The sequence below is a fragment of the Aythya fuligula genome, chromosome 5 (genome assembly GCF_009819795.1).
Source record: "Aythya fuligula isolate bAytFul2 chromosome 5, bAytFul2.pri, whole genome shotgun sequence".
Classification (NCBI taxonomy): Eukaryota; Metazoa; Chordata; class Aves; order Anseriformes; family Anatidae; genus Aythya; species Aythya fuligula.
The window spans coordinates 37981858-38000166 of record NC_045563.1 but is presented as its reverse complement, the minus strand read 5'-3'; the positions used below and the strand labels follow the sequence as shown (position 1 = coordinate 38000166).

The window sequence follows — 18309 nt, the reverse complement described above, 5'->3', positions numbered from 1 at the left end:
AGACAGAAGATTTCAAAAACGTAGTGATGTATGCACTTTAATTACCAAATATAAGACCACTTTCTCATTGTTGTGAGTTGATGTGACTCCATTTAATTAAGAAGCTTAATAATACCCGCTAAAGGATCTCGCACTAAAACTCCATCCTAAAAATATCCGGCCTTCTAGTGAAAGTAAAATTAAGTGTAATATTTTGTGAAAACAAAAGATTGATTTCTTTTCCCCTTCAGAATACATTTCAAACACAGGCAATGGCTTTGGATGGTGTTTTCTAGTGTTTTTGCCTGTACTTCCTTCAGAGAGGCCTGCAGCTTTTACCAACACAAATTTTTACATGAAGAATTTCTGTACCTGAAATGAAGTCCTTAGTACGTGGAATCAAGAGTATTTACACACTGCATGCCATTTCTTCAGAGGAGATCAGTCACTGCTAATAATTGGGTTTCTGTTTGCAATATTAACCCCTAGATAGAGAATGAAAAGTCTGCCTCCATTCATGTCATGGTAGAAGTGACCACTGGTCATTGTTGGGTTTGAAAGGGTTGAGTTTGAGTCTTAGGAAGAAAAAACATTCTTTTTATTATTATTTCCTTTTATATATTGTAGTATACCTGATTCAAAGTTCTTCAGGACCAATAGTGCATTCTGTGTTACTTCAGTTAACATAGGACCTTACGTATTTGCAAGGGGTTTGTTACTGAAGTTATGAGAACATACTGTTCCCACTACCAGCACTGCATATAGGGAAGTGTGCAAATTGAGAAATGAGGTATTCCAAAAATTTTTTTGAAAGAAGATTTTGAATAACATTTAAATAAAATATTTTTTGACCAATAATTCCATCTCTCTTTTTTTAAGATTCCAGATTCCATCATCTCTCGTGGTGTTCAGGTGCTCCCACGTGATACAGCTTCCCTCAGCACTACCCCTTCAGAATCTCCTCGTGCCCAGGCCACCTCTCGTCTCTCCACTGCATCCTGCCCAACACCAAAAGTAAGTACATTTATGCCTTGCAAACTCCATTCTCAGACATATAACTTATCAGATTAATGTATTGCCTCTGCTGAAGAAGGTTGGTTTGCATGCAAGGGATGTATCATTTTAAGTAATAGATAAATCGGAGACAGTACTTTATTCCACATGTACTCTTGTACAGTTTAGTACAATTTAGTGGGTCTACCAACATGTCATGGTTACTGAAGATGAATGTTATCTCCTGCAATATCAGTCATGAATGTAAAATTGTTAACACCTTGAATGTCTTTAATATATCCCCAGGAACGTAGATAATCCTGCCACTGAGTAACAACATTAAACAAGTAGTATTTTGTTGACAAAATGTATGTGCAAATTTTTAGCCTGAGATGGGGCAGTTCTCTGCCCCACTCTACTACTGATCAGTTTAAAACAGTTTCAAAACAACCAATGTTGCTCAAACTTAGATATTTGCTGCCTGACACTTGGAAACAAAAAACAGCCTAAATTGACTAGAAAGAAAGTTTTAATGCCAACCTTGTGGGATTATTATTCAGTTCTTACTGATTATACTATACCATTTAATCACTGAGGTGACCTCTATTACGTTCTCTTTTTATAAAACTTTTAAATAGTTTATGTCAAAGACTAAGGGAAATGACCGGTGGCAAGGCCTGTAATGTCCACCTTCAGCAGAATTCCTTTCAGCAGAAGAAAGCTCTGTCAGAATTCACTTTGTGTTCATGTCACAAAGATCTTTCTATGGCACCAGATGTAGATGTACTAATAAACTTGTAGCAGATGGCAAACAATAACATTCTTCCTCATCTAATATGTTATCCTTGAAGATTATTCTGCTTGCTAAAGTGATTGCCAGCATCTGCTAGTTCTTCCTGCTGTCTCATTCTTTTCTGTTAGTGAACAAGGTTTACTGGCAACAACCCATAGAAATGTTTAAATGTTTTGCTTTAATCTATGGGATAATGTTATGCTCACCTTCTCTGTAACAGAATCAAAATTATTCTGATGGACAGCATACTGAACTTCATTATATAGTCTGCTCTCTTAAGAAGATGTTCAGTGAGTTCTACCTGCAGGTGGTTCATTCATTTTTACTAAAAAAAATGCCAATTGTCTGATGGCTAAAATTAGAGTTTATTACGTTAGAAAACTGGAGCCAAAGAGGAATACAAAACAGAGAAACTGCATTGAATTTTATGGCTCTTGACAAAACAGAAAAGTCCAAAGAAAACAAAAGGAGACAAATAACAAGCATTAAAAACAGACAGTGCTATTGCTAAGAAATAGCTTTAGGTTAAGCCTATGTGTTTTAAGGAAGGTATCGTAATGGGAAGGAGTGAATCTTACCTATTGTGAAGCAGAATGCACTCCTCTAGACTATTTTCAAAGATTCAGAGATTACAGAAGGAAATTATATGAACTTTGATATAAAGTAATAAGTCTGAAAGTCTTCTTCGGGAAATTAGTCGAGATGAGCTCTTGCCATAATTGGATCATGCTTTGGCATTTCATATTAAGCCCTATTTTTCAAGTATTACTGCAAAATCAGATTTTGTTCAAAATATATGAGACCACACCACTTCTAAAATAGAAGTTGCCATGAAACATCAAAGTTGTCTAGCTTTTCTGTGATGTCTTCCAAAAGTAGGTAGTACAATCTGCTTTAGGGAAAAAATAAGGAAAACCCAACTGTTAACAGCAGGAAAGTAAATGTGAGGGATAATCTTCTCTGTTCCTATTACTTAAAGGTTGGATTTTGCACAAACATATAAGCACCTTTGCCACTTAGAGAACTCTTTGTTCGTTTTACTTATTTTAAGAAAAGAAAACTCCAGTTACTCTTGTTATCCTTTTGTTTGGTCCTTTTCAGCACTCTCAGGTTCTCAAACATCATCTGAATTTGTCAAGAAATACGGTTCTTTTATATTCTTCAAGATTGTCAATATGTCTAAGTGTCTTCACTTACTATGTATTTCATTCTGGATCCTAGCTTTCTAATAATGCAATATGAATGCAATTTATACTGAACCTCTTGATCCACAGATTCATACAGTAATGAGACAAAAAATGAATTGCAGTGCAGCATCCAGTTGATATTCCAGGTTGTTGTATTTTTTTTTCTTTGATCTGAAAGAAAGTATTTTTTCAATATTCTCACCATCTGGTGTAGGAACTTGTTTCAGGCTCCTAAACATGTATATATGAACTCAAAAGAAAAAAGGAGAGGAAGTTTCAGCAAAAAACAATTCAGTTTATATGTATTTTGAGTGGTGGTCTGGCCATAAATCTAGTGGCACGAAATTTTTTTGTGAACTACATATTCCAGTTTATTTTGTTGTACCGTTTTCTTGTTGTATTTTTGTCCTAAATGTACATAAACCCTTACATCTCTCTTACTGAATTTGCTGAATAGCAGAAAGTTGTGTGTCCCTCTCAGAAAAAAATATCAAGCTTCTGCAATGATGGGAGCACCTATATTGAATAAATGTAAGTAGCAGGTTACTAATGCATGTCTGTATTGGAGAGAAGGTATGGGAGTACTCATTACTAATACTCTTGATTGATCTGTTACGAAAAGTCTTCACCTTTTCATAATGATAATGTTGTTTATATATACACACAGCATTTAGACATGCACAAAATACAATATTTAATTGTAGGTTTCTTTGCTGTTGATACTTTGTCTTCCATGTTTTCTGAAAATCTGTTTATAACAAAGTAGTAAATGATGAATAGTGAGTTTGAACCTGTGTATTTCAATCAGTCTTCAAAAGTTTAATCCCTGATTACAGGAGGAATCACTGTAACCTCTTGGGAGGTCAGACAAATGACAAATACATCTTTTCAAGACAAATTTCAATTGGGACAACTCTGTCTATTGTTAGATACATCCCCAAAACTAAGCAGACTTGCTTTTGTTAGCTTCTGATAAATCTCTGTAGAACATCTTCTTTGTTCTGTAAATTGCATTTGAGTTTTAAGCAAAATCCACTGTGGCTCAAAGAGCATTTAAAACATATTTATAGTGTAAGGATTCAGATAGAGAGGCAATCTTAGTTTTACTCTGGGGAAAACTGCACTAACAGTTCTCCCTCTTTCATTTATTCAACCATAAAGTTGATGGTGATTGTGACATTTTTATCTTTAACACTATGGTTTTGGTCTTTTTAAAGTTGTAACGATTTTTCAGCAAGGTTAAATGAATTTGCTAAATATTCACGTGACAGACGTTTAAGATGACACAGTATGGCTTGCAAGATTTTCATGCAATTTCCAATAGCTGCTTAGATGATAAGATCTTCCTGTATTTTTGAATATTTCTGTGGGTGCCATTTTCATGAAGTTAAATGCAGTGGTCTTTTCAGATACAAAAACAAAGTACTACACAGTGTAAAATACCTACTACAACTATCAGGAAATTTTGCCTAACGGTGACTTTAGGGGCTTTTTTAAAACTTGTGGCACAAAATTTTAGACCTACAACTTCAGATAACTTAAAAGAATATATCCTGATCAAATGACCAAGTCATTGCTTCAAACTTCCAATTTTGTTTGACTCTTAGGGGTGATATTAGTATAGAAGAAAATTGCAGCTTTCAAGTTCAAGTCTTTCCTTCTCCCCTATGTAAATGACACAATCAATTTTTAATTTTTGCCATTGCTGTGTGTCAAAGTCAAATGAAGCAGATATAGAAGACCAAGGACAGGATTTAAATTATCACCAGGAGTACATTTCAGTGACAAAAGGTGTTCAAAGTATTTTACTTTGCAAGATCATCAGTCTAACTGATGTTCAGTTCTTCTGCTTCAGTGTGCAAAGTTTCTTTCAGCATTATCTTTGATCATGAAGAATCCTAAGAAACTTGTTATGGTACTTTTAAGATGAGAGTGATTGGTTTTTAATGCTTTTTTTTTTTTTTTTTTTTTTTTTGCTGTCTTGCTACTTCATTCCTGACACATTATATTCTGCTTAAGAAAAATTATCATTTTTCTTTAGTTTAGTTTCTGGTTATCTGTCCTAGCTATTATTTAGTACTTATACTGAATGAAAACTTAATACACTTAGTGGTATTAACATACCAATTACTAACATTTGTAGTAATGAGAGAGAGCTTTTAATTCCTACATGATTCTCTAAGCTCTGTTTGAGAACTAAAGAAAAGGAAGCAAGACTGCTTTTCAAAGTTTTCTAGATGCTAGCAGAAGTCATCTATCCACCGCTCCAAATACACCTTTGTAGCATAATACATTTAATTCTGCTAATTGATCACTTTCTTGTAGCTTTCTTCTAATAAGAATGGTTATCTTCATCATTCGTATGTTTACATTCACCTATAGACCTACTAATGTAAAAAGTATTCTATATTTGCAATTTTTGTCTATATAAATGTTTTAGTTGAAAAAAAAATCCTGAAATGAAAAAAAAAAATCAGGAAAAGAATCATTAAAAAAAGGCAGGCGAGCATTATTCCTGTGAGGAAAAAAAAAAATAAGTATCTCTATCATCTCTCATACTTTCTTCCACAGAAAAATGATGCTTTGAACACCTTCCATCATGAACCATAGCTTTAATATTGAACCTAGATATTGATTCAAATTTTCCCTACAGTCAAATGATCTAAAAACTAAAAGTAAATATAATTATGGTTTGTGTTCAGTCTAGTGTCATGAATTTTAATATACAACTATTATGTGAAGTAATCAGATAGAGAACAAATAGAGTTGAGAAGATGCTTTTTTATCAGTAACTGCTTTTTCAATAGAAGAAAGGTCAGGTTGCTTACCACAAATCCTTAGTTGATGAGACAGTGTTCTGGTCATGATCTGGTAAGATGTAGTTTTATCCATAGGGTAGATATTTTGTGTAAATTGGATGAGATAAATTTGATATTTGTTATTATAATGCATACGATTTCTTCTTAAAACGATCACCAGATTGAAAACAATATGGAAAGTTTGTGAATATATTTTAACATTTGTTCACATATGCTAAATTCCCAAGAAAAGTTTTATTTTTTCTTTTTTAGTTATGAATTTGGAGTTCACATATGCCATTGTCCTTTCTGCCTAGAAACTTGAATTTAGGAGCAAGTGCTCTGGCATAGTTATCTTGCTGTGATATGGTCAAGGAGCACAGGAAAGTGCAAAGGATTTTTTAAATTGTTAAGACGTTCTAAGTAGATGAAATCACACTGCAAGCACTGCAAGGGTTCCTACTTTTTCTTGTAAAACACCTGTTTGTAGACACACGAGCTTAATTAAATATTTAATCCTGCTAAAAATTCCAATATTTCCTTGATTATTTCCTCTCATTTTTTTTCAATATGTATTCCAGGCTTACCAAAAAAAACACAATAGTTATATAGTGAAAAGAAATACTGGGAGAATGTATAGTGGAGTAGAAATTAGCCAGGGTTGTTTACGATGAGGAATCCTGCTTACTAACACGTGTCAATCTAATGTATCCTCCAGTGTATCCTATCAGCGTTTTTCAAATCCACTACTGATTAAGAGGCAAGAATAATTTCCATATAGAAATTACCCTTTTTTCCTCATTTTTAAAAGTGTGCTGTCCTAACAAAGCATATGGATGATTGAATCCTAAAAAGTTTTATTTTTATTTTATATTTTGTTTAGGAAACCTGATTGTTGTTCAATAAAAATGCAAAATGCCACAACGTCAAATGCGATACACTGTAACTAAGAAAGAAGCAGCTTGGTGTGCTTGGGATATCAAAAAAACAAATATTTCATAAATAATAAAAGCAAAGTCTACTAAAATCCTTCCTAAAAATAGAAGATTCACTTTGTAGAAAAGTTGAAAGATATATGGGGTGAGTTATTGTTTGTTAATATCAAAATAAACCCATCAACAACTTTCTGGATAGCCAGAACAAAGACTTTTGTCATCAAGTTTAACTGAACATTGAATTTCAGTAGAGGTACTTTTTTGACTTCAGCTTAGTGGTGTTTTTTTTCTTGAACATTTATTTTTCAAGTAGTAGCATATTCACCCGTATACAGAACCTGCATTAAGTCATACAGAAGCACCAAAATCCATTTGCCTTCCTTGTCTAGAAGAGCTGGTAGAGTAGCTGGGAATTGGTTTTCTACACCAATCTAGTAAATCCTGAACAATTGTTGAATTCGTGGAAATCAGCTTTCAGATCTGTTACAGAGTGATATGAAGATGCTCTAATGTGTAAAGTATTTCCTACATTTGTCTTTCTTAGTAACCAATGGCATATTTTAGCAAGCTGCAGAATACCTTTTTTTTTGTGTCTAGTGAAACCTCACGTCAGAAATACACTTTAGAGTCTATTCCTGAAAATAATTATTTTTCAAATTGTAACTATTCCGTGTGTGAATCTGTCCAGAAGAGAACAATATTCCAGTACAGACATCCTAGCTTACTCATGTATTGCATGAGTTTTGAACTATGTATACTTACGCTTCATCAACTTGTCAGCTCCTCCTTGAAATGGTTTTCAGTTATCCTTGGGAGCAAGAGTTTTTGCTCATTACTTTGCTTTCTTCAAGTGCCAAGTGTTGTTGGTTGTTGTTTTTTGTTTTTTTTCAAATCCTGATAAATTCAGTTTGGCACTACTTTAAGAAAAGGAAAAGACGTGCATCCTTCTCTGTTAATTTCCTTATCCACACCTCTACAGAAATATTTGCTATCTTCATTTTAATATATCTAGGTCTTGTCTTGTCACCAATGCTTGTTGAGATCTTTCTATGCCTGGTGACCATTTTGTCGTCTTTCTGGAGCTGATCTCTTAGATCATTACTGGCCTCTTGGAGAAATTAGTTCTTATTACCTGTGACAACTGATTTATTTTTGTTTCTTCGTGGAATATGGTTTCAAAAGTAAATCTATCTATATGCTGAATTTTCATATAGCCACTTGTTCTGCTTGTAAGATTTTGTTTTCCACTGCTTTTTCAGTACCTTAGTCCCTGCTAACTCTGTAATTTCAGCCATTTATACGCTAACCTGGCTGTAATCATCAGCTTGAGTACAGGCAGGCTTGCTTCTGTTCCTTCACTTACTATTCCCATAATAAATAATCCACATCATTTACCGCTATGGATGTTTTTTGATCAAAGGATCAGAAATTTCAGAAACATTGTTGCAAGGATAGACCAACAATCCTCTTCTCATGTTTTCATTCTTTCTATCATAAATCATTTAGCAAAAGTGTAGTAAAGTTCAATGCCAGATATTATGGGGGAGGTTGGTGAAGTTGTTTTAAAACAGAAATGTTTTCAGTCGCACTTTCCTATTTACATGCTCAAAAGCACAAACATCCGTGTAGTCAAGTACTCTGTCCAGTACTGGGACATCCGTATATGTATATGTACCCACGTAGTCTGGTCAGAATTCCTTGAACTGACTGGTAGGATGTGTGGCACTCATTATCAAGTCCTCCACTACGTCTCTAGGTTTCTTCTTAGGGTGAGATCCGTTAAGTCAGTGTTGGATCTGCCTGTTAAACCATTTAGGAGTAGACAGTTAAAAGGTTATTTCTCTCTCCATCCAGTTCCACCTTTGGAATACATAGGAATTACTTCCTGTCCTGTGTTCTCTGCATCTAAACCTGTTTTTTTGTCTTGCCAATATCATCTCAATGGCTTATCTCTTTGTTTCAGTCTGTTACTTGGTTTAGACTGTCTTGTTTACCTGTTATGGTATTCCTACAATTTGCATGAAGTGGTGTTAACTACGTGAACTACTAATCCACGTGTCATCAGCACATGATTTTCTATATCTCTTCTGCTGTGCTTTCTGATGTTTCCACACCCATATGTTTCCTTTTGTCCCCTCCCCCCCCTTTTTTTTTCTACTAATCTTAATATCTGTTAGCTATTCAAGGAGTATTCTTAGCAAAAAGAATATTTGTTGAATTTACTGAAGCAAGCTACTTGCACACAAGGGTCCTGAAGTCATATCATACTTTCACAAGTATGCAGTACAAGAATAGTCTATTTCATCTGCACGTGCAACCCAAAGTGCTGCAAAAGTGGTAGTGCTCTAGCAGCAGCAGCAGGTATGTGTTTGCCAGAATCAAAATTGAATTTTAGACTAGGAAAGCTATTCCAAAGCATGCATATTGCTGTGGTTAATGTATCATCATCAGTAAAAGTTCACTGGTTCCACCATAGAAGTAGGTAGCATCTAGCTGATACAAGATGTGGGAGGGAAGCAGGAATCTGAAGCATAGACATTGTTTTTGCCATGGAGGTTGGAAGCACGAAATTGCCCACGAGTTGTAAGTTCTTTAGCAAGCATGCTAGCAATCTCTGAGGTTCAGTTTCACATATGAAAGGCTTTTCTGGAAATAGAAGTGTTAAAAGTAAATGGAACCTCCTGGTTCAATGAATCTAACTCCAATTTCAGATAGTATGTAATACTATTTAAGATTGTAATATGTAATAACCACATAAAACTGGCAAATTAAAAATAGGTTTCCTCTCTCCACTGCTGTCTCCAAGCTTGTTTTAGAACCTAAGTGACCTCTCATGGGTCAGTCTACACTCAGTTGCTTTTGTGTCACTGTTGGCCTTTAGCTTAAATACAGCCAGTCTTTTCTCAACTGTGTATTGATTCCTCTGGCAGGCTTATGAAGGGGAGGCGTAGGAACTTTCAGATTTCATTGTTATAAATGAACTAAATCAAACTCTTTCCTTTTTATTAACAATTTCCATGTGCACCCAGCAATTGTGTTTTTACTTCTATATGTTCCTATCCTACTGCTTATAAAAGCAATTGCCTTGTCAAAATTAATACACCTTTAGACTAATTCCCATTGATTACCATGCCTTTTTTCCAGTTACATGTACTATCATCTCAAATCAAAATGCAGGAAAGGTATTATTTTGCATTACCTGAATTACCTTTGATCTCTTCTCAACCTCAAATGATAATGATAATATTTCTACCTCCCCTTGTTTTGTTTGTTTTTATTTCTAAGGAATCTTTTACTCCTTATTTTAAATTCTGTTACGTCCATTCTGTACTTAGCAGTTTCTTCCCTAGACAAGATAGTTTCTTTTACTTTTATTTCTGCCAGGGTTTCTGTCTAGACCTTGTAGCCTTCTTGGCATGGCTTTTTGATTTTCTCCACAAAAGAAAACAGAGTCAAAATATTTCAAGAATTTATTTTGGCTGTCTGTGAGCGTATCTTTAGACAGAATGGTACTTTTGCAAAAGGCTAATGAAAAGTGGTCATTTATCTCTCCCTAGGCAGATAAAACCATTCTCTTGATACAGATAATACATTTTTCAAGACCAGTCCTACTTGAATTGAGGACCTGTTCACTTGGTATTTATTGCATCCCTGTTGAAAGTACTTCTCATTTGAGATCTAATCTATCTTCATGTAGTCAAGCAATTAGGCAATTTCATTGTAGTATAAAGCAGCGAAGTCTGATGTGATTACAAACACAACTATCCAAAAAGTTAGCTGTTACCTAAAACACAGATTGAGTCTGAATCCAAGGCTCATATAGACTGTTTCCTTTAGAATGTAAGTGCCAGCATCTCATGCTTTTGTGTGGAGTATGGAAGATACCTTATACAAGACATAGGAGACTTGAACCTTATCTCAGTTTTGATTTTTTTTTTTTTTGTAATGAGTCTTTTAAATAGAGGTTTTGTTTCGGGTATCCTTTTGCCAAAGGAGACAGGCTTTCTCTTTTACAAAAAAACAGTTCTCGGAGTCATGTTATGTGTGCAATTATAAGTCAGCACCGCAATCTGTCAAGTGAATATAGTAATTCATCTATTTGTCTTTCCAAGACAGAAAAGACATTGTGTTTTAGGACTTGGCCTGAGTGATTGCTATCAGAATTTGAGAACTTTCATTCATTTAGTAAATTTTTACATCATACTGATTACTAAAGGTTTTGAACTGTAGCTATTTTTAGTAAGTATTTTTCCTCAAACTGATTTTATCTTTTTAATCTCTGCATATGTGTGTATACATAGTCATTTTCCATAGCTAAGCCTAGGTACTGTACCAGAGGAAGATATGTGTTGTGTCAGTGCTGTTTTTTTCTTGCTCATTTAGTGTGGTACCACTCTATCTGTTCTAAGTGCAACTAGAGTATCGCAAATGAACAGCAGTCATGAAGCAATGAAATGAGGTAAATAACCCATTTATCCAGAAATTTATCCAGAAAGGTTAGAAAGCATTATTATAACTCCTAATATACCTAGTCAATTCCATTCAGTGTATATTAAATTCTCCTGTTAAATTTTAACAATCATTAAGCATCAACAAAGAATACTAGGGAATGAAACAGCAAAGATGATGGAAGAGGTAATGATTTTTTAAAATTGAAAGAGCAGTTGCCACAATCTTTGCCCAGCCTTCACATAAATAGCCAGTCTAAATTTATTAATATGGTTTATGCTGTTAAATTCAACTTCTTTGTATGCTTACCCCTCTAATTATTTGTTTTCTTACAGTTTAGACTATAATCTTTTATTTTGTAATTAATATAAGACTTAGGTCAGTGCTTACACAGCTTTGTGTTACGGAATTCAGCATGTGACAAGTACATTGCCTGCATTTGAGAAAATTCTTACTTAGTTTAGTTGTGTCACTTTTAGTTTAGTAGAATATTAATCATAGGTTGTTCTCCGTGGTTTGATTTTGTATATGCAACAGGAAAAGGGAGAAGAAATTGTAGTGCTCCATGGAATTGTCCCAGTGAACATCTGTAATCTATTTTTTTTTGTTTCTTGAAGACAGTGTAAGAAAATAGTATTTACTTTTTTCTAAATTTATGTATCTGTAAAATTAACAGACTGTAGCAGCATAAATTACATGTTAAAATGTGAGCTCAAAATTGTATGACCATCATCCCATTCACAGATACCTCAACGTGAGGAGTTCAAATGTGTTCAGATGATTAATAGTAATGACAATGATTCTAATGAATCCCCGTATTTATTACACTCAAAATTTATCCTTAACATCTGAAATGAATTGTTTGTATTGGGGGTTGCAGTTAGATGATCTGTAAGGTCCCTTCCAACCCAAGCCATTTTATGGTTCTGTTTTGCTCACAAATTTAGTTTAATTTTAAAAGACAAAATATGCATTACCTATTCAGAAGGAGCATTTACGAAACGTGGAATAGAATTTTATTTCTTTGATTAGGCTTCAATAATGTATTTGCTAGTTTGAAAGGAAATAACGGGGTTATTTATCTATTCCTGATAACTTTCTCGGTAGTATTGCATATTCTCTGACAATAATTTCTGTAGACATTTATTGATACTTAGATTTACTGAAACCTGCATATATTTCAGTGAAGAGCTTTTTATTTAAACTCACGGTAATGGTAACTGTAGGAAGGTATTTATAACAAAAGTCTGTGACAAATTAAGGAATCGTTAAGGTGAGAATTCAAAGCACTTACATTTGGGCCATGTTTCTCTCTAATGACTACATTGGAATCTGGGCTTCCTATTGAATGCCTTAGAGTAGATTTCTGAAGGGCATCTGATAACACACAGCAACAAATTTGGCATGATTTCAAGCCAACAGCTGTTGGCAATCTCTCTTTTAAATTTGCGCCATCCATTGCAGTTTCTTTAAGCCTGTTTTTTTTTCCTTTTTTCCTTTTAAAATTACTTTTTTCAAAATGTGAGGAGTATCTTTGTGCAAGGAGCCCTAGGCATTGGCACGACACTCCTCTGCAATACTTTGTTTGCTTTTGAAGTTCACGGGGAGACGTCTTGAACAATGGTTTCATTCAGTACCATCGGTGTGAACAGAGATTTCCTTCAGCCACTAGCCACTTATGGTCATGTTCTTTTAAGCTTCTGCAAAGTGAATTGAATCCAAGATCTTCCCACTTCAGCTTTTCAAGGTATCATCTGACTTCTTGAACCACGTATTTCCTGTAGCTTTAAGAGGTGCACCCCTTCCCAGTATCCTTATAAACCCATCCACTTCTCTTTTACAGTTCAGCTCTTCAGGAGGAGTAGATATGAGGAAATATATGTGACAAGAAGCTATACGCAGGTTTTCTAAACTTAGCCCTGCCTAGCACAAAGGATGAAGTACAGGCTATTACAGATATTTGAAAACAAACCTTAAAGGCACTTGACTTTAAAGACTTTTACTCTTCTTTTTAAAGTCCCACTGGCCCATCTGTTTTCATACAGGTGGGATCTTCCCTTGTGGCACTAAATGCTAATGCAAACATCTCTCCCTTAATTTTGCTGTAAAAGTGGTCGAAGAGAGCAAATTTCTTAGCTGGTTTGCCTAATATTCTACCTGTCCCCCCATCAGGTCACTTGTGAGTGACTTCATTGATGTGACAGCTTTCACCGTGGCCACCAAGGTATCTTAGATAGAAGCTAGCTTATTGTCTAAAATGTTTAAAGGATACTGTCCTCTACTGAAATATGAACATCCCTATGTACACTGCAGCTTTTAGAATTTCAGTTCAACTTAGGGCAACAAGGCAAAAGAGCTGCACATTCCAAACTCAGTTGTCATTTTGTAAGAACTTCAGAACTTCACCACCTAGGATTTGCCATGTTTTTATTTTTTTCTTAAACACGAATTTCTTCCCTGCTTGCCCATACAGATTTCTGATGTATGCAATAAGTGCTTGTTTTTCCAAAAGCTGTACCAGGAGAACAAGGTTCAAATTCAGTTCCCATTTGTGGGGAAAGCCAGAGGATAAATGATGCTGCAGGTACTGGGGGGAACAATACATGCCAGAAGCCAATAAAAGCAAGCTCAAAGGTGGGGCTGAAATGAAAGGATTGAAAGTATTGAACTGAAATCTGATGTGAGGGTTGAGTGGTAGAGGTCTGATATAAAGCAGGGGAGTATTTGTGGCTCTTGAGAGATGAGGCCGCAGGGCTTAGAGTGGTTTGGAGTGGTAGGGAAGTGGCCTGGAGGCAGGAGGTAGCAATAGCTCTATGAGACGAGAATGATGTGGTCAGAAAGACTTGGGAGAAAAGTAACCTTCAGTGGATAGAAAGGGTTGCGGAATTTTTGCCGTGTGACAGGAGAGTTGTGCAGTTGAAAGCTCTGGGACAAGCTGGATCTGGAATCCCTTACTTGTTTATAGAATACTAATAGCAAAAGTAGTAAAAGTACTAAAAATACTAATACTTGTTTATGCATATGAGTTTCCTCTGTAATAGAGTGAAGCATAAAGTATTTTAACTTGTTTTGAATCAGTTTGCTTGGATGAACAGTGTAGTCTCAATAGCAAGCAGCTCTGTGCAGGCTAACTAAGCCTTCAGATCTCCAGCCTCCTCTGAAATCAGCACGAGCCTTATGTGTGATTTCCGTACTGTCCCACTTGGGCCATGCATGCTTCTCCCAAGGGTAACCTTTCTGTTCTGTTACTTGTCATTTACAATCTCTTCGTGCCATCGGCAGCATAAAGTCCGTGTATTTTGTTAACTGCATAGTGAAAGTAAGGATCTAACTTTTATATGCCTAGAGGTCCAGTGTAAATGAGTGTTAGGATATTAATTCAGTGGGAATAGTGGCATAATGCTTGTATTTGTTGCAATCTGTTTTGCCCTGGCTGCACGTTTTACCTACCAACTTTTCGCGTTGATTTCTGACCATTAATTTTCACAGAAGTCAATAAATATTCCTAAAGAAATGGGCTGCCACATGTTGGTATAAAATAACCAGTGTATCACAAAGTCTCCCGTGTAAGGATGTGGTTATGTTATCTTTGCTGCTATGTGAGTTAACAGAGCATTGATCTGGTGGTGATATTCATGTACTGAACTGCAAAGCTGTGAGATTGCATTACTTTGTACCACTGATTTGTCCACCTGCAGCATGTTTATTCCCGTATCTGCACATGGGATAGCGTAATAGCAGGTAGTGTGAACTAAATGTGTGACAGTATGATAACGATGTTTGGTTGGCATCCATTAGCATTCATCTACATTATGTTTTTGTAGGTTTACCATACCCAAGAAGTGCACCAACCCTAATAAAACATTCATCTCATACTGCAGTATAATGCATAGAAGTGAATATGTTTACTGGGTGAGAATGTATATCTGCATTAAAGTAGTATTTATTCCCTTTGTTTGAAAATACTCCCCATTTATTTAGGAAGCCTCAGCTAATTGGTGTTTGCCTCAAATTGCAAAAGTGAAAATCTTTTTCATGTGTGAGTGTAAAAGATTTACATAATGCATTTTTTAACATAAAATAATGTGACTTGCTGCAATATTAAAAATATATTAATCTCCTTGTTACCATTCAAAACTACTCACTTGATGTACAGCATTTTTCTTATGAGAGAAGACAAATGTATCAGTATCAGTATTTTCTTCTCTTGGTCAGGCAAGCAAAGGCAGTAAAAAATACTGCGCATATCAGTATTTTAGGATATATTATTTGGATGTTGGCAGTCACAGTCCCACACATCAGATTGGTTGACAAGCATTATGTAATTGCATCACTAATTAAAATTACTTCTTGCCAGCTACTGAATATGGACAGCTTATTCCTTGTTTCCGTGTGTCATATTATCTCCAGTTAGTTCCATACCGTGAACTTCAATGAACATTGCTAAGGGTCAGAAAAAGAATCCTCCATAAGATTTAATCTCCTTTGGATTCACTTCCCTTCAGTGATCTGGCCAGTACATCAAGTTTTTTGTTGCTAGCCAACTGATGTGTAATTGTTGTCAGTTGGGTTATATTTCTGAGATACATGTTTCTGTTAATATGAACTGTGTGATATTTCAAGAACATTTTTCTGAAAAAGAATAATGTAATAGTATGCATAGTATAGCTTTTATGGTTTCTCTTCATCAACTGGACCACCTTCTTCTCTAGTTGAATGCACTGTATTAACTCAAGGGATATCCAGGATTCTGATAAATGATAGCCATTGGTGATGGCTCTGAAGTATCCCTGTTCCTAATATGTTATGTTCTTCCAGAGCCTATTTTATGTGAGGGCTATTTCAATATATTGTGATTCATAATTAATTTATCTTCTGTAATTTTTATGTTTTTGTCTTCTCAATACATTCATCTTTCAGATCATTTTAATGTTGTTTTTATATATCCATCTACTTCTTCACTGAATCATGCCACTTCTCTTGAAGCAACCTTGGACTGGAGAATGGTTCTCCATGTTGTTATTTTTCCATGTCCTACCTTTCTCACTTGAACAGCCCTTTGGGGGGGAGGGGGGGAGAAGAGAGAGATTTGGAGTATATTTTGAAAACATGATAAAGGAAGTGGTCCAGCAGTGACAGCAGGAGCATTGTATGCACAGTATGTATTGCTTTAGATTCCCAAAACTGATCATCCCCATCTTACCCTGATGCCTAGTGTTCTAAGATCAAACAGTAACTGGAAGGAATTAATGGCAGGTAAAACTGGAAAAACAAAAGGAAGTCTTCTTTTCTCATAGCATATACAAGCGTGTTAAAATCACTGCTTCACAGCCAAAAATCTGTTTTAAAAAGGAACATCTTAATAAATATGTATGAACAATATGTGTAGTCACATTGACAAATATGATGCAATTACACTTTATGAGTTAGGATTCAGGAGAGGATATTCACACCATTTAACTTCACAGTCCTTAAGGCAACTAGGTAAGGAGCTCAAGGGAACCTTAAGTTAGGTGCAATGACAAGGAGTTATTGCTGCAACCTAATGGGGATTTTTTTCTTGTCTAAGGAACAAGAAAACAGTTGTTGGCGCAGCTGTTGGAATATGTGGTTTAACACATATGACAAATGCAGAAATGTTTATTTGTAAACCCAGTGAAATAATCAAGTATGATAATATTCTACAAGTAATGCTAATAGTTTTCTTTACCTACCATTCGTTGCTGATCTCTGAAGTAGTGGTCAAGCAGGAGAATAGCTTTTATGTTTCTCTTATGTGTCCAGCAAACAACCTGAACTAGGTTTGGATGCCATGTGATATAATCACTTGATTTTAATTAACGTGGTTCCAACACTGCATACCTGAACCAATTAATACAGAACTTAACATCTTTTTAACCAGTGCCATAAAGAGTTTCCATTGCTAACATTGCATTTATTCAGTTTTGGTGTTAAATAAATGGATCATATCAAAAAGGCTTTGACAGGATGAACTGCATGTATTAGCCAGGATTTTGGAGAAAAGTTTGACAAGTTCAGGTTTGGGTGACTGTGGATATGAAAACACACTCGTGAAATCTCTAGGTCCTGCAGAATTCTGCTTTCTTTGTCAGACATGGTAAGCAGGAATAGCAAGAACAGGATGCATTATCAGGAAGTGGAAGGAGTTTGAGATGGACAGTGCTAAGAATTCTGTTGTTGTGGAATTCCTTCTTTAAATATACCCAACTAAAGCCAGAATCTCAGATTAGCCCATAGTTTGTTTATTTGTCCTTTATGACTATATCAACTGGTCTATATAAGTTCAATGTTGGGCTTTGTAAATTATACAAGAGTAAAAGCAGGGGTAAAGATAAACAAGTCAATTTCTTGTCAGCACTATTAGAAGATAGAGGAATAAAAATGAAATGTATATGAGACCTCTGCTTGGAAAACACGAAGCTCTTGGTGTTTGGTACTCACAATTTTCATTCATCTTCTAACAAGTCCATTGAGCATATTTGAGCACTCTTCTTTGCTCACTGTTTGGTTCTGGTTTCCCAGCTTCCTAAATTATCTTCCATAGGCTTCCTGTCTCTCATCATTCTCCTGTTATAATTCCACCTTGTTCTTCAGAGATAAGGATAGGGACACCTGTAGCTAATTCTTACCTCTTAACTCCTACTGTTATTCCTTTGTGAATAGGAAAGAGATGTATATATAATGCATGTCTTAACTGTCAGTGTATTATACCCTGCCAATCTCCCAGGACTGTTTCCTGCCAAACACCTTTCTTCCTGCATTAAATGGAATATCTTCCTTTTCCTCTTTCATATTGTTCCAAAACCCTCGGTTCTGTCAGGTAAAATTTTTACAGTAGCTACTTAGTGTCACTCCTGCCTCACCTCTTTATCTACTAATTTATCTTATGTTATGGTATAACAATAATAAATGGCAATCACAAAACCAGAGGTTACTGATGGGGATAGAAGTATATGTATTTTTGATCTAGAACACTTAGGTGCACAATCTTTCATTCTGATCTTTAGTAGCTACAAGGATTCATCTATGATGGCTTCTTGTGTGTAGCTGAGTGTCTGAAAAATGAGGAGTATATAATCCGTGGCCATTTTCTGAAATACTGGTTCATCGCTTAGCTTCTAGAACTTCAGACAGGAGTTGACCAGAGATGAGGA

The 18309-nt window shown here is 35.4% G+C and overlaps 1 protein-coding gene across 15 annotated transcripts in view; it reads left to right on the top strand.

Moving 5' to 3' along the window:
• Positions 1 to 18309, top strand: part of GPHN (gephyrin) — a 278830-nt gene that overhangs the window by 183188 nt on the left and 77333 nt on the right. For all 15 annotated transcript variants that reach the window (XM_032188099.1, XM_032188097.1, XM_032188095.1 and 12 more), the window contains one exon: positions 859 to 993. In XM_032188099.1, the coding sequence (XP_032043990.1) occupies positions 859 to 993 (135 nt within the window). The remainder of the gene's footprint in view (positions 1 to 858; positions 994 to 18309) is intronic.